The sequence below is a fragment of the Phascolarctos cinereus genome, unplaced genomic scaffold (genome assembly GCF_003287225.1).
Source record: "Phascolarctos cinereus isolate Bilbo 61053 unplaced genomic scaffold, phaCin_HiC Scaffold_3;HRSCAF=262, whole genome shotgun sequence".
NCBI classification, from domain to species: Eukaryota; Metazoa; Chordata; class Mammalia; order Diprotodontia; family Phascolarctidae; genus Phascolarctos; species Phascolarctos cinereus.
The window spans coordinates 39,703,564-39,728,534 of NW_027555736.1; the positions used below are offsets into that span (position 1 = coordinate 39,703,564).

General features: G+C 37.6%; 1 protein-coding gene across 8 annotated transcripts in view; it reads right to left on the reverse strand.

Annotated features, from left to right (window-relative positions):
- Positions 1-24,971, reverse strand: part of CCSER2 (coiled-coil serine rich protein 2) — a 120,525-nt gene that overhangs the window by 20,579 nt on the left and 74,975 nt on the right. For all 8 annotated transcript variants that reach the window (XM_020994702.2, XM_020994704.2, XM_020994705.2 and 5 more), the window contains 3 exons: positions 13,707-13,793; positions 12,268-12,354; positions 5,486-5,575 (listed from right to left, as the gene is read on the reverse strand). In XM_020994702.2, coding sequence (XP_020850361.1) covers positions 5,486-5,575; positions 12,268-12,354; positions 13,707-13,793 — 264 coding nt within the window. The remainder of the gene's footprint in view (positions 1-5,485; positions 5,576-12,267; positions 12,355-13,706; positions 13,794-24,971) is intronic.

The following is a 24,971-nucleotide window of genomic DNA, read 5'->3' on the forward strand; positions in this document are numbered from 1 at the left end:
CTCTTAAAGGAAGTCTATATCTCTAAACACTGTCTTACACACACACACATACATGTTTTAACTTTACACATATGTTTATGAAAATCAGTATTAAGGAAGATACAGTCTATGTTATTTTTTCATACTTCATAGAAATCTATTTCCTAGCTATATTTCCTTTCATAAGAGCTAGTACACATTCATTTCAAAGGAAGAGATAGCATTTTAAAAAACTGTTGGCACTGTGTTACACACATATACTGTATGTACCTGATTTGAAAATGAGGTAAACAAGTTCTTCATTGAAAATAAAGGATAAGGGGCAGCTAGGTGGCGCAGCGGACAGAGTACCAGCCCTGAAGTCAGGAGGACCTGAGTTCAAATCCAGCCTCAGACACAAAACACTCACTAGCTGTGTGACCCTGGGCAAGCAATTTAGCCCCAACTGCCTCACCAAAAAAAATAAAATAAAATAAAATAATAATAATAATAATAATATAAAGGATAAGAGATAGATAGCCAGAGTATTGCTTTGGTACCCATAAAATGTAAAAAGACAGGAAGAAGATCTCTAGACATTAGGTAAATCCTTGAAGGAGGAAATATGGGAATATGTAGACAATAATCACCCAGGATGAGAAGACATGGATGAGTTACAGACTGTACCAATGGTGGGAATGCACACATTAGAGACTGCAAATCCACTGAAATATATGAAGATATATTTTATAACGGCCCTCTTGACATTCTATTTCATTTATTTCTTCATCAATACAAAATCACTGCCACTTGTTGCCTCCACACTGCCTCACTATCATTCACTTCTCAACTTGTAATATAGCTTCTAAACCTATCACTCAGCTACAACAGTTCTTCCCAACATTGCCAGCACTCTTCGTAGTTACAAGGCCTTTTCTAGGTCTTCATCCAATTTGATATCTCTGAAGTTTTTGACAGTGTTGCTCAATCCCTATACTCCAGGATTCCTTGCTTCTGTGACATGGGTCTTTTCTAGCTTTTCTTCTATTGTTCTGAATTCTTGTCAGTATCCTTTGCTCTGTCTCATGTAAAGCTCTGTCTTTGGACTCCTTTTCTTTCTACTTACCCTCTTGGTAATCTCAGCTATTCCCACAGGTCAATGATTATCTCTCCACCGATGACATTCAAATCTATCTATCTATCTAGCCTTAATATTTATTAGTACTGCATTGTCAACCATCTGCTGGACATTGCCACCAGAACGTCCCATCAGAACCTCAAACTCAACATGTTCCAAAAAGAATTCATTATCTTCCATTCCTACATCAACTCTTCCTTCGAACCTCCCTATTCTGTTCAATTCAATAAACAATGATTACATCTTAAAAAGAGAGTGAAAAACAAAAAAAATCTAGACCCAAGCTCTTGGGTATGAGGAGGATCAAGCATGAAGCCCTAGAACTGGAAGAGGAGTAGCTGACTGAGTCATGCTGTAGAGGCACAAACTTGGCCATCTCTGTTAGTATGAGTTATTCTTATGGCTCAGGTTCTATGGGAAGAGTGCTGCTCCTCTAGCAATTCTAAGCTCATTTTTTTCCTCTCTGCAATCCACTTTCTACACAGCTGCCAAAATAATCTTTCTAAGTCAGTAGGGTAACCATGCCAGCCCCCTGTTCAAAAATGTTCAGTGGCTCTTTATTGTCAAACTGGAAGTAGGCTCTGTTGAAGTGTCCCAGGGTTTTCTGCTTGCCCCTATGTTATTTAACATTTTCAATCAACAGCTTAGTGCTGTTGGACTCTATGTTTTCCCTGACAAAGACGAGATCTACATAGCATTCTATAAAATACAAACATACTTGTACTCATCAGCATGCAAATGGCAAGAGAAGCAGTGACATCAGGTCTCAGGGGCTGTATGACTTGGGTAATACTCTTCTTTAGTGCACTTACTGTTGAGAGTTCTAAACCTGCTCTGGGAGCACACTGACCAACTACATCTAAAGATGAAGCATGAACTACGGACCTGTGGACCTGACCTATACCCTAAAATGACATACCTAGCCAAAATATTCCACCCACCCTTTTTTTTAAAATCTGGAACAAATTATCTCCCTTGACTAGCCTACTTAATAATAAATTTACTTTCACAGTTCGTTCTAAAATAAGCAGTCATTTTACAATATATGTACATAAACACATATCATCTCAGAACAATGTTTTGTCTATTCAACAATATTTGGAAAAAGGCAGAGATGACATGACTATTAGGTTTTCTGACACAAGCCTAGAAACGTACAACATTCTGATGACAGAATCTAAAGAGACATAGGCAGGTATAAGGTCCTGAGTGAACTCCCATACTTTTTAGCTAAGTACTGCAGCTTGTACATATGAGCTATGAAGAATCAAGGATCTCTGGCTCTTCTCACTGGTCTCTAATCTAATTTTGTTTGCTTCAATTACAACCTTTCCTAAATGTAGAGGGATAGGGAGGCATGTTGTATTCTCAAAAATTTGCTTGAGCTGCCATGAAGCATTTGAATTCTTCTAGCAGTGAGCGATTAACTGTCATGAATTGTGATATCCACTTTGCACTCTGAAAGCTTTAGAGCAGGAAGCCAACTTTCATTTAAATGGGGGACAGTAAGGTACAACCCACACTTCTGGTTACCAGAATACCCAAACCAAGTTCATCAATTTGTCCCGAGAATTTCCCCAGGGGCTCACAGCTCTAGGCAAGGGTAAGGGAATCTACCCAAACCAGCTGCTGCTGGTGTCAAGAGCATTTCTTCCATTAGTCATAACCTATCCCCAGAAGCTTATGTTTTCCAGCTCACTCAGACCACTGCATGGCTTATTCTCTCATTCCCACCATCTCACTGAGGAGCACTAAGCTGGAAGTACAGCCTGATACATACCACTAGGTGGAAATGCCTATGGCAGGGTGTGAGGAGAGCAAAACAAATGGTATTAAGGCCTGTCAGGATAATTCATAGTTTCAATTCCATAACAAGGAGGCATCAACAAAACAATTCAAAGATTTTGGTCAGTAATGAGGTTCAGCATCAGTAACAAGAACATAGTCAGTCTGAAAGATACAAAGAGTTCAGTAAAGCAAGCCAGAAACAAGCAGTGAAGGGAGTGTTACAAAGAGCTTAAATGTGCTAAGATCCATATTGTTTGCTTGGAGCCACAGCACTCTGTGTTCTTTAACGCATGGTCCAAGCTAACTTTGTGTACTGATTCTCAATATGGCCTAGGACTGTTAAAATACCATCTAAGTTCACCACTAACCCTGACTGAAAAGATTTTGGAAACTACTTCTTATAAATATCTGAAAGGTAGTCAAGGTATTTTAATATATGAAAGCATGACATTGCATAAGCAAACCTGTCATACCAGATTTTCATTCATTCTCATCTTGAGCAAGGCAGCTGTTGTCTCCCCACTGTGTATGCCTTTGTGAACACTACTGTCTGGCCCAGTTGGTCTGGGTGCCATCTTTTAGATAAATCATTAATAACATGGACAATGTCCACAGAAGGGCAATCAGGATGATGAAGAGCTCATGTCATGTGAGGATCACTTGATGGAATTGGAGATATTTTGCAAGAAGACCTAAGAAAGACGTGATACTGACCTTCAATTATCTAAAGGGCAACCCCAACCTGGAGTGAAGAAAATCGATGACCTGCAAAGACTGTTAGGTAAGCATGGAGAAGCTGGGCTCTTATAACTCACTGGAGATAGGCTGTGTCAGACCCTACATGAAAAATCCAGTAACACTCCTTCATTCTATATTTGTTCCTGGCTCAGGAACAGAAAAGAGTATTGCTTTGCCTATCACATATGCACTGCCTTGACACTGCTGCTGGTGAGTAGCCTCAACTGGTAGGGGGTTTTCAAGTCTCCTGAAGATTCTGTCAGAAATCCTTCAATTTTCCAATCAGAGCACAGCCAATCAAGCAGCTTGCCCTAGGAAGCAGGTTAAGATGAAACTCCACCATGTTTGCAATGGGGAAGACCTCAATACACACATTTGTAAATAATCTGACTTGTTAAAGAAATAAAAATAAGAATGACAACTTAAATTTAAATAAAGATTTAACTCAACAACTTTGTGAAATTATTATTCTTATTTTAAAGATGAGGAAACTGAGGCAAAGAGAGGTAAAATGACTGTTCAAAGTCATAAAACCATTAATTATCAGAATGGAGACTGGAAATTAGATCTCTCCTGACTATATCCTATTGCCTCTGAAATTTAGAAATCTCCTAACTTTTATGACTTGCTGAATAACTGGTCTGGAAGGCTGATGGCTTAGCAACTAAGGGAGGAAGCTGCTCATTTCACTTAGACTAGAGCCAGTGGTTTTTCTCTCTTAAGTATACTAGGTAGCATCAGAGAGTTGGCCCAGATATGCCTGCAGGCTGAGCTTTTGTTTTTTCCTCACAGCCCTATTATTTTAGCTTAGAGCTTGCCAAACCTATATCATGGTATCCCTCCTCTCTTCTCCCTTCCCCTCCCCTTGCACTGAGGCAAAATAATGCAAGTCAAGACTGTCACAAGAATGATGATTCATTTTAGAGATGAGGAAACTGAGGTCCAGAGGTGCCACGGGGATAGTCCAGTTTCAAATCCAAGTCTTCTGACTCAATAACCAATGGTGGGTTTTTTTTGTTATTTTATTTGTTTGTTTTAGTATTATATCATGCTGCTTGAAGCATGAAAAGCTCTGTAGGTGGGATCACTGAATACCAGCACTAAGTTATGTCACTAGAATCTCCCTGATGAATTTAAGAAAACACAAGATGGTCACAGCTGGTTTAGCTAGCATTCTAAGAGAAAACTCTGGTGATGATCCTAAGGCACTACAAGATCCTAAAATGGCTGGAATAATCTTAGACTAAATTATGCTCAGTATAGTTTAAGTGGCAAGTATACAGTACTGTGTTCTACGTCTTTGCCATATGACAACGTGTCTATGACTATGCAATAGCTATTAACCTGAAAAGCCTATTCTCTAACCATGCCAAACAACAGATAACCTACTTACTACATGGAACTTGAAACAACTGAATTTAAAGTACCTGCCATTTAGTTGAGTAATTATAATAATGAAACAGTACAAAATGCTTCAACAAGAAACTCACATATGTCATACTTTCCATGGCCTCACATATATCGCCAAGGAGAAAAAAATACATGTTGTTCTTTGCTCCTTTGACATATTTGCAAATCCTATTTTTCTGACATATGTGCAATGAAAGGAGATTACATGCCCAGGCTGAGTTACATCAGTGTGCAAAATGGAAAAAAAATATAAAAACACATATCCATTTCTATAGAACTTCACAATGAAAGCTTTGTGAGGCATAGAAATATTTAAGAGGCAATAGATAAAAGAACTGTAAGGGCGGAAAACTTTAAGAGGAAAATCTATAAAAGAGGAAATGATCAGAGCAAAACAATAACATTCAACACTAAATGGTTCAGGAAGGGACCAAAGATGGGCACATTACTCACAGAAATTCTTCTCCAGGATGTTTGTGTGTATTTATCGGCATATGTGCACTTCTCCCCTTTAGAATTCTGGTGGCATTTACACCTAGTGGCCTAGACAAACAAGAAAAAACAACAAAAATAATAAATAGATATATACTTTGCTGTGTACATGCAGACACATAAATTAGGTGATTGGTCATGATAATTACCTAGAAGTCTCTTTTGAGGATTAAGAACAGAAACATATCAAAATAACTTCTGTCAACTTTGTCACTATTCAAAAGGGAGAAAAAAACAAACATAGTAGCTTGGTTCCTGAAAAAGTAAAGATGAAGGACCATCTGCAAAAACCTACCTGACCAGAGGAAGGCTGCTTTGTTCATGCAGCCGGTCACCCATTTAATGTGACGTGTCCATCTCCATGCACTTTCTTTTAGAACGTGTTAACATGCGTTGGTTTTAAATAGCTCTCTGCTTGGGCAGGATCCATCTGGCAAATGACTTCTAATTTAAAAACTAATTCTATACATATTACCCACCCAGAGAACATATATATCCCAAAATAAAATAAGAATGATTACTAAACATGCTTCTCTGCACAATCCTGAGTTTCAAGTGCAACACAGTCTCAAATAATAACGATATCCAAAAAAAGTAGAAATGGATATTAATCTTGAGAGTGCTATTCCCTGCTAGGATGCGACCATAGCAACTAGGTAAATAGCCCAGTAGGAGTATAAATTCCCAGCCTTGAAGGAAAAATTGTAAAAGAAAAATCCATTAAGTTAAGCTTCTAAATTGTTGCTTTGTACAAATGACTAAGAATTTTCTGTGAGTGAAAATGAGATCATAGAATAATTATAGCTTTTCAGTTGCCCAGTACAAGTTAAATCCTATTACAGTAAACAAATTAGAGCAAAAAATTCTCTGTGAAATAAAAGAATGCATAAACTCTAATAAACAATTTCCAATCTAAAGGAAGAATTTAGATGGTTCTTTTGTGTTCAGCATAAAGGGATTTAATATATTGGAGAGGATAAAAGAGAGGAAATGTTTGAAAATGTTACCATAAAGTGATGTTATTTACTAAATTCTAAATTGGATTATTTGTAGTACCAGAAATCATTTTACTATGTTCTTTTTAAACAACAAATATTTATACAGACGCATAGAGGAGGTGGCCGTGAAATAAGCACTGCATTAGGCGAAAGTGAACATGAGTTCAAATTCTACTCTGCTCTGACTACTTGGGTGACTGTGGGCAAGCTACAGAATCTCACTGCCCCTTCCCTCAGTGTCCTGAGACTGAGGAGAGACACAGCAACTTCTCCAAGACTACAGAGATAAGTAGCTAGCAGCAAAATTCAAATCCAGTCCTTTTTCCATTACACTAAACAAAAAGCTTCTACAAAATACAAGGTATAAAGGAAATGTCCAAAGTATGATTTTAGCACAGAGGGGGTGAGTTTAAGATGTATCATTTGAACTGGACCTTGAAAACCTGTCCCGTGTAGGAACTGTTTAAGCATGACCAAAGAAAACTGTATTACAGGTACAATGTCTACCCTTCTGGAAGTAACCAGTTCTATCTTTGGCAAAGTACAGTTAGGTTTAGGGAAATGATAAACAGATCAGTTTGACTAAAGTGAAGTGTATATGAAGAAGAGTACTGGGAAATATGCAGGCCGGGACCAAGGCAAGAGAATTCAAAGAGCATGACAGTAGCACATTGATATAGTACTCTTCCTTAAAAGAACTCTATTTTACTGGCTTCTTTAAAAAAAATCTCAGGAGATATTGCTTAAGACTTAATGCTGTGCTAACATTTTAACAGAAGGAGAACACACAAGTGTTCCTTCAAAACGTTAATGTCTTCAAACAGAAGACTTGGAGGTAGAATGGTTCTTTCTGTGGGTTTTAAGAAGGAAAAGAGAAAGGATAAGAAAAAGAATACACTAATGTTGTAGAAAGGAGGAAGAGGAAGGTGGAGCTTGCTATTTCTCATAACTGGGGTATGTGAGAAGATGACTGTACAAACATGGGGTAGGGAAAATGGGTGTCAGATGAACTTCACTCTAATCTAAAAAAGACAAAGGAGAAATTTGACAAAAAAACATACACAGCAACGTTTATTGCAGAAATATAATAAACTCAAGACGAAAACAAGCAAGCAGACTAGTACAGAGGAGGAAATCGTTAGCAAAACAAACTCCCTGATTCAGGGAGGGGGAGGGGAGAAAGGCAGAAGAACTAGAATCTAAAGGAATATCTATCAACTGGGGAATGGCTGAAAAAATTAGGATACATTAAGGTAATGAAGTATTATTGAGCCTTAATGATTTCAGAGACTAGTACATATATATGTACTGATACAGAGTGAAGTGAGCAAAACCACAATTTATGTAAGAATAACAACACTGTAAAGAAAATCAACTTTGAAAGAAATAAGAACTCTGAACAAAGCAATGATCAACCATGTCTACCCAGAACAACACTACTTTTAGCCCACCCGCTGACAGAGTGGTGATAGAATTTAGGGCAGAAAGACACACCTTTTTAGCATGGCTATAATGTGTACTCATTTGGCTTGACTATAGCTGTTACAATGGGTTTTTTTCTTCCTAACCTAGTTTTTAATTGGGAAGGGAGATGGGAGAAGGCAGTAAAGTAACGATGATGACAGAAAATAATAGGGCTATTAAAACATTTTTTAAAATACAAAGAGAACAGAAGGAAGTTCAGGCAGAAGCACATACAAAAACAACAGTTTTGAAATTATCATGTGGAATTTATTATACATTTAACAAAACAATAAAATGTATGAAATGAAGATTCATAGTTTCATATGCAATCATCTTTTTATGTAATGCAGTATACATGGAAGTGCTCTTTTCTGTGCTTAAGTTCCAAATAAAAAAGATAAAATTTTAAAAAGGAAAGCTATGAAAATGAGCCTGAACTTCCCTTGGCAATAATCAAATCACATTCCAAGCACTTTGTAAAGTGCTCAGGACACAAAGAAAACAAAAAAGTCCCTGCTCTCCAGTAGCTCACAGTCTAATGGAGAGATGACATGCAAACAACCATGTACAAACAAGATATATACAGCATACTAACGTTAAGAGGGACAAAGAAAGGCTTTTAGGAGGATTTCAGCTGAGACTTGAGGGAAGCCAGGAGTTGTAAATGAGAAGGGACAGAATTCTAGGCATGGGGGGGACAGCCAGTGAAAATGAGGAGCTGGGAGATGAGAGTGCCACATATAAGAAACATCCAAGAGGCCTACACCACTGGGCTTTACAAATTTATGTGGTGGGGAATAAGGTATAAGAAGACTAGAAAGGTAGGAGAGCCCCAGGTTATGAAGGACTTTAAAAGCCAAGCAGATAATTTTATATTTGATACTGGAGGTCATAGGGAACTACTGGACTCCAATGAGTGGGGGCATGACATGGTAAGAACTGTGTTTTAGGAAGATCAATTTGACAGCTGGGCGGAGGCCAGCTTGCAGTGAGGAGGGACTTGAGGAGGGCAGACTTTACAGAATCTAGAAGGCTACTGCAACAGATTAAGTATGAGGTGACGATGACTTACACCAGGATGGTAGCAAATTAAAGAAGAGAAGCTCAATTCACACGAGAAGTTAACAAATGTAAAATCAACAGGACTTGGCAACTGATTGGATATTGCTGAAAAGCAGTAAGCTGAGGAATGACATGACAAAATCTATGCACAAGGAATCTAAATCTGGCTGTGGTATGCAAGATGGAACAGAGGTAGAAGAGAACTGAAGAAAAGCTCCGTAGCGTGCTACTGAAAAAGTCCCTCCAGTCTTGGTATCAACCAAACAACTGAGCATACTGTGTTGCTAGGCACCGTGGATTTAAAAAGGATCTTCCTCTGCGGCATGGTAGCCTCATTTTCTAGTTAGGGGCTGGTCTGAGTTAATTGCAAATTAGATATCAATCATCAGAATGATACTATGGCCAAAAAAGCTAATGTGACATTAAACTTCCATAAGAGTATTCAAGATTATGGAAGTGATAGTCCTACTCTTCTCTGACCTGGCTAGATCACATCTGGAATATTGTATTCAGTTCTGAATGACGTATTTTATTAAGAGGAAAGAGAAGGGGGAAAAGATTAAGTATACTACATGCCAGGCATTAAGCACTTTAAATGTGATCTCATTTGACCCTCACAACAACTCTGGGAGATAGGTACTATTATAACCCCCATTTTTACAGTTGAGGAAACTGAGGAAGACAGATATTAAATGATTTGCCCAGGGTCACACAACTAGGAAATATCTGAGGTTGGATCTTACCCCCAGTCTGCCTGACTCCAGGCTCAGCACTTACTCCACTACGATGCATGAACACTGATCAGCTGGAGTGTGCAGAGGAAGGGAACCATGATAATAAAGGACTTCAAGATCATGAATAGGAGATCAACTGAAGGAAATGGGAATATTTAGCCTAGCGAAAAGACAGACTATAGGATACACAGAGAGTGGTCAGAGCTACGGCTGGAAGGAGAGGGCATCATGACACAATGGCTGTCTTCAAGTAGATGTAAGGCTCTTATGTGGATGAAGAATCAACTTGTTCTGTTTGGCCTGGACAGAAGAGAGTCAGAAATAAAAGCAGCCAGGTTCCTTAGGATGAGCTCCACCAAAAGCAAAAGAAGATGCCTCGGAAGGTGTGGGTTTCCCCTCAGTGGAGATATCCAAAGTCTGGATGATCCTTTCTCAATGACTTTGTAGAAAGAATTCCTGTTCAGCTGTTGTGTGACTCCTGAAGTCAATCTTTAATCCTAGATCTATTTCCTGACTCAACTGATAATGCAATAATAAGTGACTTTAACAGATTCTTTCCGTACAGTCAACACTATCATATCCATTTAAGAAGAAAACAGGGCTTTGCTTACTCTGTACAATACCTAATGATGAGCCAGAGCCTTCCGAGGGCTGAATTATAAAACCATAAACACAGAAGAAGTGGAAGGGAGCCTTCCAGGGTCATCTAGTCCAAAGTATGCTGGAATCAACTTGAACCAGCAGCCAACTATGGCCTGAGTGCCAAATCCCCCAGAACTGTATTTATAAGGCCATGAAATAAAATTGGTTTTTACATTTTTAAATACAGCAAGATTTTATTTAAAAAATAAAAACCATTCTTAGCTTATAGGCCCTACAAAAACAGGGATGGGTTTGGCCCACAGGCCTGAAGTTTGCCAACCCCTTGTCTAGATTTAAGAAACTGATGGATAAAATGTCAATAATGCAGATTAAACTTTAAAATGTGTCCTTTACAAATTTTTTCCCCCAGAGCAGGTTGTTAAACATTTACCAACACATGGCTGAGTCTTAACTCACACCTTAACAAAAACCCTCTCAACAATATCTCCCACAAGCAGTGACCCATCCTTTGCTTGAAGACTTCCAAGTGAACTAAATACCTCCAGAAATAGCCCATGTCACTTTAGGATAGCTCTAATTATTAGGAAACTTTTCTTTATATACACCCATTGCTATCACCTCTGTCCTCTGCAGTCGAGCAGAATGAACCACACCCTTCTTCCATACAAGAACCCTTTAAATACCTAGAATGAACTAGCACACCCCTCATTAAGTATACTTCTGCTATCATTACTTATAAGGCATGATAATTAGTCCTCTTGCTAGCCTGGTCACCCTTCTCTGGACATTCTCTAATGCATCAACTAGAGAATGTAGCATAAGCAAAAGATGGAAAGGTTAAGTGGTATCACTCCACATTCTGGGTCTTTTTTTTATCATTAGACATGAGTTGCTCTCTAGTCATAAGTTCCCCTTTTGTATTTAATTTTTTTAAGACCAAGGACAGGATTTTATATTTATCAGTATTAGTTTCACCTTACTAAGTATGTTTCATCATTTTAGCCTACCAAGATGTTTTTGTATCCTGATTTTGTCATCCAATATAATAGATATTTTGCAGATAACTAAGTCTTTGACCCAGGACACTGAAATTTAAAGAGTACTGATAGCACTTAGGGTTCTTTAGCAGCAAAACTTAGAATTTCATTAGCAAGAATGAGTTAAATAGAAAACTATCCTATAGCATCTTTCTTTTCCTAATGACTATGCCTCAAATGAGTTCCTTTTTCTCCATACCCTTCTACAGACTTCTCAACATATTTGAAAGTATGTTTTTTGTGCTACTTGTCCCAGCTGGCAAAAATTGCTAATTATGGCCCTTTCAAAAAATACTGAACAGAACAGGTAAGATTACTGTGGGGCATACCTTTGAGACATCCCTCTCAGGATGATTTAGATTAATTAACCACTCTTTGACTCTGATCATTCAATGGCTTCCATAGCCACCTATTCATAGTGTCATCTAGTATACATTTCTTCATCTTATCCACAACGATACAGTCAAAGACCTTGTCAATTCTTTACTGAAAACCAGGTATACTTTATAAAAGTGTACTAATCTACATGTCTAGTAATGCTCCCTGCTCCCAAAGGAAAGTAAATAGCTAGACACAACCGATCTTGATGAAAAAGTGAGTTACAGTATGAAGAACCTACCTTCTTCCCCTTTTTGAAAATAGAAACATTTGCTCATGTGGCCTCAGATCACAAAAATTTCAGATTTAAAGGACTCAGAAACAGTGCACCATTCAGTATGATGGTTCTCAATAGTGTAAAAAACCAAAATGAACAACACCAGACCCAACATGACATCAAGGGAGTTAGGAAAATGTGTTGCCTGGTAGGAAAGGTTTTCCATTAGAACACACACAGTCACACTTACGAGCTGCTGCTCCAACTGCTGGATTTTTTCATCCTTCTTCTTTAATTCTTCTTTAAGGAGTTTTATGTCATTTAATAGATCTTCATTCTGATACAGAAAATAGGAAAAAGGAAACATGAAATTCTCTGGGAAGAAGCTTCAGGGAGAAACACAAGGTCTGGGATCTCCTCTGTCCAGGAAACTTTCCAGTTCAGGAAATTCCTGTTACCTGTGCAGGTCAGGGCCTTCTCTGCAAGGCCAGGATAAGAACATGTCAGGGATAGGACTTGAACCCACAGTTATTTCCATATGACAGCATCCAATGACCACACAGAAACTAAAATAATTTGTGACAGACTTAAAAAATCCCTTTGAGCCACTAAGAAAGTGATACATTTATGCAATAACCTACAGCATATCTCCTTAATAATAAGGCTGTGTAATTGACTGAAGAAATCAAAACTGAGAACTAAAGTACTCCTTGAATTTATCTGCTCCTATCTTTTAAAAAACCTAATTTACATATAAATAAACTCAATTTTACATTTATGAAGATAAACACTTGTAAACAAGAAAGAACATTAGATTTAAGTTCGGCTTCTCTGGTCTCCTTCAGGAACAGGAAAAAAAAATTCTTGGAATTGGAAAAAAAATCAAAAAAAACCCAAAAACACAAAACCTTCTCAATACAAGAAGGGAAAGCATTAGCCAAGAGTTAATCTGAAAACTGAAACTGAGTCTGAAAAAAAAACATGGTGGGCTTTGAAGGACTGCAAGCTCATGAAGTCAACAGGGCCACACGACAGCCCTCAAAGCTACCGTGGCATCATCTGGGCTGCATGAAGGAAACAGAGCGTTCCCAGGGCTGAGGACACACGTCTTTCCCTGTCCTCTGCCCTTGTCACACAATATCTATAGTACTGCATTCCATCCTGGGAACGTTTCAGAAAGGACACTGATAAGCTGGAGAGCATTCAGAACAAGAAAAATAAAATAGTGAAGCCCCTTGAGGTCCTGCTATATGAGGACGGGAAGAAGGACCTGAGGACATAGAGCTTGGAGAAGAGAAGGCTTGTTGAGGTGGGGTGGGGAGGGGTGGGGGTGTAATTACACTCCTGTCTCTAAGCATGGCATCAAGCAGAACAAACTGAACCCTTCCTCCATATGGAAGAAGGGTTCAATTTGTTCTGTTTGATGCCAGAGTGCAGAATAAGTTATCAAGAAGCAAAGCTCAGTTTGCTGTAAGGAAAAACTTAATAGCCAGAATGACCCAAAAGTAAAATGGACAGTAGTTTCATGAGATAAGGGATCTGCCCTCAGGGGAGGTGTTAAAGCAAAGGCTGGACAACTACATGTCAGGGATTCTTGTTCAGGTTAGATTACAAGCCTTCTGAAGTCTCTTCCAATTCTGTGATTACAATGACAAATTAAAACAAATGGAACTGTCCTACTCATTGTACCTTATATATCTGATCCCCGACCTCTGGTTCTGGTTCTGGACTTGACGGCAATGATAGTTGAACATCTTGTGAGCCATTCCCATCATTCTGTCCAAGAGAAAAGATAAACAAAAAATAATCACTAATGAAACTCATAAGCATAACTAAAACTTTCTTTTAGCCATCTATTTCACCAGGTTCTCCGCCTTTAAATCAGAGCAGCCAATATATGGCAAAAGAGAACAATTTCACCTGCTTCCCTTTGCTATGCCCTGATGGAATGAGCAGTAAAAATGTCCCCAAGTAAGTCAAGAAGGAGAAATGAGGTCATCTAGGAAAGCAGAGAGAAGTGTCCTTGAATAACCAAGAATGTGACTATAAAGGTGAACTTCTCCTCAATGTTCCCTTTGTGGGTGGTAACATGAAGGCAATGATTCATGTGGCACTTCCTGAGTAGGAAGATAAGTGTATTAATATACGGCCACTGATCTTAAAACAAGGTGAATTTCAACTTTTAATACCTAATATCTTACTGTGTTAGCAATAGCAATGTCATCAATTGCCTCACATCAGTATATTTACTGACACAAAGACAGGAGGCCTGGCCAGACACTCCTGACCTAGCCAACCCAAAGGCAGGGTGCTGAGGCAATAAGGCACAATGAAGGATAGAAGAGGGTCAAAAGGAGAGGGCCAGAATTCAGGGAAGGCTCTTCTTCATAAGAAACAGGAATGGCCCTACATCTTAAGGATGAAAGGTACCAAAAATCTGGTAGGAAAAAGTAAGGACTTCCTTAATTACACTGCACAATTTAATTTTGCCTGGGGCTAATATCACATGACAGTCAAATGAGTGAGTTTACCTATAATACTTTAAACTTCCTCTATTCTTACAGTTCAACTCACTGATGAAATAAAAACATTACGCAGATAATATAAAAACATAATTAACTACAAATGAATATAATGTCAATGGCACTCAAAGCATTTAAAAAATAAGTTAGAACTTCAGAAATTTTAATCTGAATTCTAAGTATAATTCTATTTACTGAGTTAAGACTAGGGAAGAGGTGTAAGCCTATGCTATTTTCTTTTCACTTTCAAATAATTCTGTGATTATGAAAAGAAATAAAACGTTATTTCTTCATTAATTAAGATTTTATAGAGCAACTACTGTGTGGTCAAAACTGTAACAGGAGTTAAGCCGATAATTATTCAAAGGGCACTTAACAAGAAGCAAGTTTCCAGTGCTCTATTTCCTACAATTTTGATAAAGTGAAGCATTTAGAACAGCTAAAGGCCTACCACTGCAGAAAGGATGACTGAATATTATTTACAGTTAATTCCAGGAATACGCTCCTAATAATTCAGAACATATCCCCAAATGTCTACCATTGGAACAGATTCCTCATACACATAAATCCAGATAATTTAAAAAGATATCTGGGCCCTTTCTATAATGCTTTTCCACTGCTTCTCTTGAGCAGGTGTCATAGCAAAGATGTCTTTCAGTCTATTTTTGCTCACCTTTAAGAAAACCATTAATTTGGAAAACTCACTAATAATTACTTTTAAATTTTACAAAGGATCAATAATGAAGTGCACCTAACTTAAGGAGTATAGGATCCTAGGACCAGAGAACACAGAACTCACTAAAAGTTTTGGTGAGCACCTGGTCCAATCCAACTTGTTGATCTCATAGCAGAAGAAACTAAGGCCCAGAAAATCCCCAAGTTGCGGCCTTCAAGGTCACAAGGGCAGTAAGTAGCAGACCAAAGGTTCACACCCAGAGTTTCGGATGCCAAACCCAGGGTTCTTCCCATTACAGGGTGTTCCATGCTACTTTAATATGTCTTTCTGTATTAATTGACTCCTGTCAATTAATGTGTGAAGATCTCAAATGAGAAGTAACGATTCCTGCTTATTTCTTCAAAAATGAGCCAAACTGTAGCTACTCTGCTAGGGCAGCACATTTGCAACGTGCAGGAATTTAATCATAATCATAGAATTTAAAGCTGGAAGGGGTTCTGGAGATCATCTAGGATTTGAAACCAGGTCTCTCTTCACTCCAGGTCCAGCACTCTTAAAGGAAGCTGAAAATGTCACACTGGATTAACTGGGAGAAAAGCTAATAACCACATCAAATATATTCTTTGACTTTTGTTACAGTTACCAGAAATGTTGGTTATAATGCTAGATATTAAGTATTGTAGTAAGGAGACATTTATCCTTTAAGGTTAGAAAATGACTTTTTTTTTTTAAACAAAAATGATTTTCAAAAAAACACTGTTATATCCTCTAAGTGTCCAAACATTTTTGAAGCCCTTTAATCATTTTTGATACATAAGAATCAATAAATATACTTCAACAGAGTGATATCGCAGGTCCAATTTAAGCTGCTTGCTGAAATGGTCCCCGTCTTCTAATTAAATTCTTACATCTCCCTTTTATACTTTTGTTCATACATTATTCCCACCCCCACTCTCTTTTTCCAGGTTAAATTGAATAGTCTTATTTCAGAAGGACTGCCTCTAGCAATCACAACATTCCCTTCTAATTTGCCACCTCTCAACTTTGCATGAGGACATCCCCCTAAAAGTAAAGTACCCAGATTCTAGTGCCAGGATTATGTGACGGGTCTGGGGCGACCAAAGGCCTTTTCTATTTATTTCTTAATCCATGTTTTTAGATAGGTAAAGGGGCTAGAAAACTGACTTTTGGAAATAGTCTGGGGCTAAATTATTATTTTCTGGTTCCAATTTCTAGCCAAGTTTTCTTTGTTGGTGTTGGGGTTCTTTGGATTCGAAGTTGTATGGAATTTTTATTTTTCTAATACTACAAGTTCTACTGGAAATATTCCTTGATGAGGGCACGTCAAGGAAAGACTTGGAACAAAAACTGTACCTAACACTGCAATGGTACAAATTCTTAAGACTCTCCTAATGAGAAACTAATTTTACATCGTGAATGCTCCTGAGAAATACCGCAACAGTAGTACTCTGAACTACAGCTACCTTTGTGCAATTTGACAAATAATGTGATGGCCCCGCCCTGTCCACAATGAGGGCATTGCATTCCAGGCACTACAGTAGCAATCACAGAGAAGAGGCTTTTATATTTTCTGGCACTGAATCCATCCAGTCAAGTTTTCATCTGTGGAATTCAGAATTAAGTCAACTAGAATTTCACAATCACTACAGTTGTTTCTTAAGAGTGGCCCTTGAATTTATTCATGACTTTTAAATTTATCATTGAAAAAAGACATGAAGCAATCTGAAACCCACACACGGAATGTTAATACCATTCCAGTGGTCTTGGAAATATCTGCATGGGCAGACATATGCCCACATGGTTTTCAGGGCTTCTACATAATCTCAGAAGTAAACTAATGAATTTTACTGGTTCACTTTTAATCTAACATTTCCAGGATATTTTAACTTCTTTAGTAAATGTCAAATATCTATAACATTGAGTCTAAAAACTGTACAGTTAATTAAATTAATTTTTTCTTGAGTTTTTATATGATCATGTATTATAAAAATTGAGTATATTTATTGTCTCTTTCCTAAGAAAATGAGTCTCATCTATATAGTGGAAAAGAGTGAAGACTAGATTTCTTAATATGTAGCCATGTGAAAATACATAACAAAATTAAATTACTGATATAGATAACATCAAACCATATGGTAGAACTACTCTAGAACCCTCCAGACTATGAAATACGCATGTATTTTAAACGTAATCATAAGCTTTCAGAATTAGTTCTGGAATCCAGTTCTGTTCCCAGAATCAGTAATTTTCATCATGTAATCAGGAAACCACTTTCAATTACTGAATGTGAAAATTTAAAAGGGGATACTCTTAGACACTGTCATCTTTTTCTAATATTCCTCCCTCAAGTTCCCCATCTCCACTCTGAGGAAGAAATGCAAAATGTTGTAGTGTCACAACGATAATGAGGATGACAACAACAATAGCTGCTGTCTTATTTGCTCCTTATGACAACCTTGTGAGATAGGTGATATTATTATCCCTTTTTTACAGATGGGGAAACTGAGGCTAAGGAAGGTTACGTAAATTGCCCAGGGTCACACAGCTAATGAGTGTCTAAGACAGGAATTTAAAAAATGTTCCTGACTTCTATTCCAACACTATCCACTACACCCATCTCTTCTCTAACTGCCCCAAACATCAAAAAAAAACCTCTCTCTATTTGTACATCTGAGGACTTGTAATTAAAACTTTAAGGCAGGATCCTAGCAGTATCTGATCTCAAATGATACTACAAAGCTGGAATCATCAAAACAACTTTGTACTGGTAAGAAATGAAGAGGCTGATCAGTGGAACTAATGTGGAAATCTATTTTGCATGACTACATATTTGTAACAGGTTTTGTTTTCCTTACTTTCTCAATAAGTAGAGGAAGAAGAGGAAGGGAGGGAGAGATTTAGAACTAAAAATTAAATTAAATTAAATTTAAAAAACCAACAAAAAAGAAACTTGAAGGTAGTATTTTTAGCATCTAACATATTATTCAAATTTTTTTAAGATAAGTTAGGCGTCATTGCATAATGGTTAGAGAACCAGCTTGGTAGTCAGGAAGACTTCATTTCAGGTCTCCCTCAGACACATACTTTGCCCGAGGCACAGCCCTTACCTACCTCTAAGCGTTGAGGGAACTCTCTAAGGCTATACAATGTACAATTGTTTCTGATCTTCACTGATGAAGGGAGTTTTTCCATACTGAGAACCCACACCAGTGAAATATCATAGGTCAGTACTCATCTAGAATCAATCTAGAAATATACTTGGATGAGGAAAAGGGTCAGAAGTTTCATCAAGGGGCTGTGTTTTGTTATTAGATGAAAGAGCACTAATCTTGAAAGTCAGAAGACTAGTCTGAGTTCTCTCCCTAAACTAGCTGTGTAACCTTGGGCAAATCACTTAAGCACTCTATATCTCAGGTCTTAATTTGAAAAAAGGAGATAATGATATAAACCTAAGTAATTCTAGGGATGTTAGAAGCCTAGAATGAAAATGTACATGAAAATACTGTAAAAACTACAAAACTATACAAACATAAGGTACCTCACACACCTAATAATCTGTCAGATATCAACAGAGAGCAATGGTACATTTGAAATGGCTTTAGATGGTATTGTTCTCAGAAGACTTTTAAGCTCCTTACAGAGACTTTAGTCTGCATCTAATAGGTACTCAATAAATGTTGACTGCATTAGATTTTTATGTATACTATTATTGTAAGATTAGGGATATTTCTTATGTTTTAACAGTCATCTGGAGAAAACTCATTTCTTCCTCTTTTCTGAGGAAAATATCCAGATTTTATGCTATAAATGTGGGCTTGAAACCAGAAAGCATATATGTAGTCCCAGTTTAATAGTTACCAGTGCTATCTGAAACTATATTTACCTAGGATTTCATTGATGCCTGCTTCAATATCACTCAAAAATAGTCACTCTCCATAGCAATCAAATATCTATGGGAAGATGATAAATTAATATAGTATTTAAGTCATTAATGCTAATCCTCAAAAATAAAAGAACTATCCACACCTGTCAAGTAAAACTAATCCCACAGGATAATGAATAAAAGCAGATTTGAATGTATTATTAATGATATTTAAAATAATTCAATTCAACAAGTATTTATTAATCATCTACTTATTATATGCAAGGACCTATTCTAGGTGCTGGAGTAAAATGTCAAAAACAAAAACAAAATACTGCCCTTAAGAAACTTACATTGCAAAAATGTCTGTAATAATATAAATTTCATTTTTATAACTGCATATTCCTGATACAGTATGCCTGGGGTGGGGGAGACGTAAAATGTTCCACCATTTTCAAAATAGCAAATCAACTGAAAACAACTCATTTTAATATTAAATTCATCTCTGGCACAATTCCAGTAAAATTTCACAGTTATCTCCCTACTCACCCTAATAACTTTTTAATACTGAATATTTCCTAAGACATGTTTGCTATTATGAATACTATGCATGACAGGAGTAGGTACTCTTTTAGAAAAATATCTCTCTAGCTTCAATGAATAATTCTGATAATAAAATGATCAATAAAAAGTTTACTTTTCATGGAACACTGAAAAGATAACCATCTCAAAAGGCTTGGAATGTTCAAGCGTCATAAGACAGGAAAATCAATACATTAATTATACATTCCGGAGGTTGCCAGGAACCTTGAGTTCAAAACACTAAAGTATCACTAACACCGCTTAACTATACTTTGTCACTTAGTTCTAAGTATCTTAGAAGCTTTCCTGTTGCTTCTACAGGATTTCTGGGTTCAATCAATAATTTGCATTGATTGAATTTGCACTGAGTGAAGATACTACTCAAAATGATTCAATGACCCTACTCAATGACCTATTTTAGGAGGATTTTCCTGTTAGCAAGGTGACCATTGCCCAAAACCTTGTTGATCTTCAAGATTTTAGGGAAATGAAAAGTAGTCTCCCTTAATAAAAAAGGTTAATGCCCCTAATCTATGCTGTCAGGGAGAAACTGTGCTTTCTCAAAATATTAACATTACAAAAAAAAATACACACACACATACACACACACATACACCTGCTAACATCCCCCCTCTTAAAGATAGTATTATGAAAGACTCTGGTTCATAAACTCTAGCACTTTTATAAACTGTGGGAAAAGTCCATAACAAATACCATCTTACCCAAGTGGTTCGTGTAAGCTGCAAACACTGGTATCTTCCTACATGTTCCAAGATACTTGAAAAAGACATAACTAATCTAAATTTCTAAAAAGCTACCAGGATCATCACTACAGGATTTGGCAGTACTGAAAAAGCCATTGTTGACAAACATCATCAATGAGGTCAACAAAGCTATTTTGTCTTTGAGATATGCTGTCACTCAGTTACAAAGATATATCCCCAAAAGGTAGAAGAGTTGGGAAAAATTACTTTGAAAACTTTTTTTTAAGTGTCTTCTTCATACAGAAGGAAACGGACAAAGTACATTTCAAATATACAGACTCTGGAATTGAAAGAAAATACATTTATTTAGAATATTTTAGTAAGTAATTACAATTCATATGTGAGATCTTAATGTCACAAAATCATGCAAACTATGGTTTAAATTATTTTTTAAAATATGAGACAATGTCCAGTATTTCTTGAAAGTTAATTATAATGGTATGCTGGGGAAAGGTATTGTGTTTTAATTGTTATTTTACATTCAAAAAACTCTAGATTTCTTAAATAAGCTACAAAAATCACTAATGAGATATGAAGAAACTTTCTACAAAACTTTTGAAAAAAGACAATGAGGGGGATAGAAAGGCTAGAGGGAATAAGAGGGACAGGAAAAAGAGATTGATAAGAAGAAATTATTTCTACAAAATTTTAGAGAGAGGGCAATGCCTTGCTCAATACGGGCAAGATCACCACCAAAAGATAAGCTTATGCGATGCATCAACATGTATTATGGTAATAGGTAAGAAGACAGAGAAAGCTACAAAGAACTCAGTAAGATGCTACAAATGAATTAGATGTATCTACATTACTCAATAATTGGCCCAAAGGGAGACAGACTTTAAAAGGATGGTGAAAAACACATTGAAAATATAGTTGATGACTAAGAAATGAAAGAAGATAAAGATTCTGTCAACATGTACACAGAAACATCAACTATAAATTATGAATACTTTGATAATAGAACATGATGAGAACTGAATATTACAAAAAGTTAAACTGACATCTCAACTGAGAGGAAACAACTGTTTACTGATATTGCCATAATTTCAAAATCAGTTCGATATAACAAACCAAAAATCAAAATAGCACCAAGTCACAGAGCACATACAAAGAGGAAAAGAAGGCCACGCAACTGTGACTCCCACTGCAGCCAGTCAAAGGGAACAAGAAAAGACGCCCCCATGAACTCTCACCCTTGTCCTGTACAAGGTTGAGCAACATAAGGCAACTGCCACAAGAAGACAAAAACAGAGTACACATCCCTTCCTCAGCCAGAACTTGTCTCTATACTAAAGGGAGATGCATAACTACCAAGAGAATCAGCAGTTGAAAATTTAAATTCCTTTTACAACCTTGGGGAGGAGAATATTAGATGAAGAGCAGTATCATATCCAATAAAACAAAGGGAAATAGGAGAGAGGAAAATTTGTTGAAAGCTTGGTGGAAGACTCCATGAAGAGATATTAAGGATAAGACTTAAGATCACAAAAAGGCAAAAAACTGCAATCTGTCAACATTTCTCTAACAAATTATTTCCTCCACCAATAATAGTGGAACCACCTCATTTGGACTCTATCTTGATTTCTGATGACTATATGATAATTTAGAAAGGGAACTAAGAGAGACAAAAATGAGATGAGTAGTTGTACCAGACCAAATCCAGAGGATAAATCTATGTTGACAGTGCCACAGTTTTTAAAACACGGAGGAGTTAATTCTAAAGATATGTGGAAAGTGGAAGGTGTGCTACTGAGAAAGGTGACTGAAAGGGTGACTACTGACCATTAAAACCTACTGCTGCATCTCTTAATGATAAGAAATACGTACATCAAAAATGTTCTTGTTGAAAATAAGGAGGACACATCAATGGTTTTCATTTGCAGTCACACAATTGCATGGAAAGTACAGAGAATACAAAATCTCACTGTGCTTGTGACTTTTTTTTATTTTAAAGAAGAGAAGATAAAGAAGGTTGTCACTAAATAAATGTACAGCTGAAAAAGATGGCACAAGACACATTAATGAGAGTGCAGGATGACTGATGGACAATTTGACCAGTAATTTTTGACAAAAGTACACAAGGGGTCAGGCATCCCAGAAGTGGTATCACCTATCCCTAGGAAGTACTCTCTGCAACTCCAAAACATCTTAGAGAACACATACACACACACACACACACACACACACACACACACACACACGTGCACACACGCACCCCCCCAAATATCTACTTTTTACATTGAGTACCTTTTCAAGAAGCAATCCCCTTTGAAGATATTCTAGACATGAGCCATACCTAAAATTGGCACAGAGGGTTACTCAATTTTACTCTTAAATGAAATCATAACAAGACAGAAAGGTGAAAAAAGACTGATGTCCTCTCTTAGGGTCAGCCCCACCACATCTTCAGGACGAAACTGGGATCCCTCTGAGCCCTAGCAGGAGCCCTTTCTCTGGGAGGAGCCTCCCTGGGCTGCAAGTAACACAGTATTGGAGGAAACACCAACACTGATAAGATCACATATCCCCTACAGTATTAGAGGTCGAGTGCAATTTTATTTAACCCAGTGAATTTACCTAAACCCCAAGAAGGCATAATTTCACTCAGAACAAAGCTAACAGGGTTTTCTCAATGGTTTCGACTATAACTGTACAAATCTAAACTCCATTATAAATAATGGCCTTATCTTCATGGGCAGTAACTTATCTTTGTTCATCCCTTTTTATACTGTTTTGTATACTGTATGAACTTTAATAAACATGATAACTTAATGGTCTGATAAACTAAGGGAGCAGAGAACCTCTAACCTGAGGGTTAGATGTGTCTCCCAGGTAAATTCTCTCCAGTCATCACTACCAGCAAAGCCTTAAAAAGAATTTTTCCGCTGTTAGGAGGCTGACCTAACTATTCCTTTCAGAGTGGAATCCTGGGAAATTTAACAATAAAAATCAGTTGAAAGTTAAAAATTCCTTCAATTATTATCAAAGGTTAGTAATAAAAGTTTTAAGACAGTTCAAAGGTGTAGTGACAAGAGCAGTTTGTTTACCTACTTCAAGAGAACAGAATCTGCCACTCCTTCATCCCCTCTGCTCCCCCCCTTCACCTTCTGCCTTGCCCCGTTTTATTTCTCTTTGATCTCTCATCTTTCTCTTTTATCACTACCCAGCCTTCATCCTTATTATTTCCACATGATTAGTCAAATTATGGAATGGGAATATATGTACAAATATGCTTCACTCATTGAACCTCCATCCCTCATAACCTCCCCATCTTCCAGAAAAAAAAAAACCCTTAAAAAAATGAAAACAGCCAGAAACAAAGTCTAAGGGATGCAGCAGTACAACTAATATTCTAAAAGGAGAATGAGGGCTTCCAGACCACTGGTTAGATCTCCTTTAGAGGATTTTTAGGGGGAAACCTGGACAAAAATTCATGTTGGAGGAAAAGGTAAAGGGGGAACTGCAAACTAAGTCAGAAGTACCCAAAACAAGGAAACCACAGACCCACCAAAATAGAAAGGATCAATTACAGTAGGGTTAAGAATAATGATTAGTCATGAGGGGAAGGAAATGAGCATTTACATAGCACCTATGTGCCAGGCACCGTGATACTTATCAAGTATCACGTGATACTTATCAAGCTTTACAAGTATTTTCTCATTTGATCCTCACAATGACCCTATTAGGCAGGTACTATTATCACCCCCATTTTACAGCTGAAGAAACTGATGCAGACAGGTGAAGATACTTGCACAGGGTCACACAGTTAGTCTCAGTCCACTTTTGAACTCAGATTTTCTTGACTCTGGGCCCACCACTCACACACCACAGAACAGAGTATCAAGAAGAAAGTGAGTCTCAAATGCTAAGTTTATCAATGCCATTCCTAAAATATGACCCAGAACTAAAAACACTACTCCAGAGGTGAGGTGTTGTGATCAGAGCAGAGTATATCAAGACACTGACCTCCCTCACTCTGGACACCAGAGCCTTCTTCTCTTTCACTCTTTCTTTTTGGGGACTGTTACCTTCCCCAAGTCTAGCTCCTGATGAGAGTTACTCTTCACTACTGAGGGGGATGAAGAGGAGGAGGGGGAGGACACACAAGAAGGAAGAGACTTGGCCTTCGCTCTGAAAGAACCCAAATAAGCCCATCTGTGGTAGGCTGGGGAGGGGGCAGGGCCAGGGAGGGTCCTGGTACAGGGGGATCTCAGGGGCAGCATGTGTCAGGCAGAAGTGGGATGTGGGCTCCAGTGGGCAAGGCTCTTAAGCTGCCTCTTCTGCTTCTCTGCAGTAGGGAAGAGGATACAAACGTATGATGTGTGAAAGGTGGGGCTATAGTGAGATCATAAATGTGGGGCAGATAAACCACAACGTAGATTATCTATACTCACTGAAATAAGCATTACTACACTGTCAAAATCAAAAAAGTCTGTGGTACAAGACAACAAAACTAATGACAACGGCTCCAAGTAACAAATACACAAGCAAAGCAGCTCAGGGGCAGCTGGTTCTGCGGGGACAAAG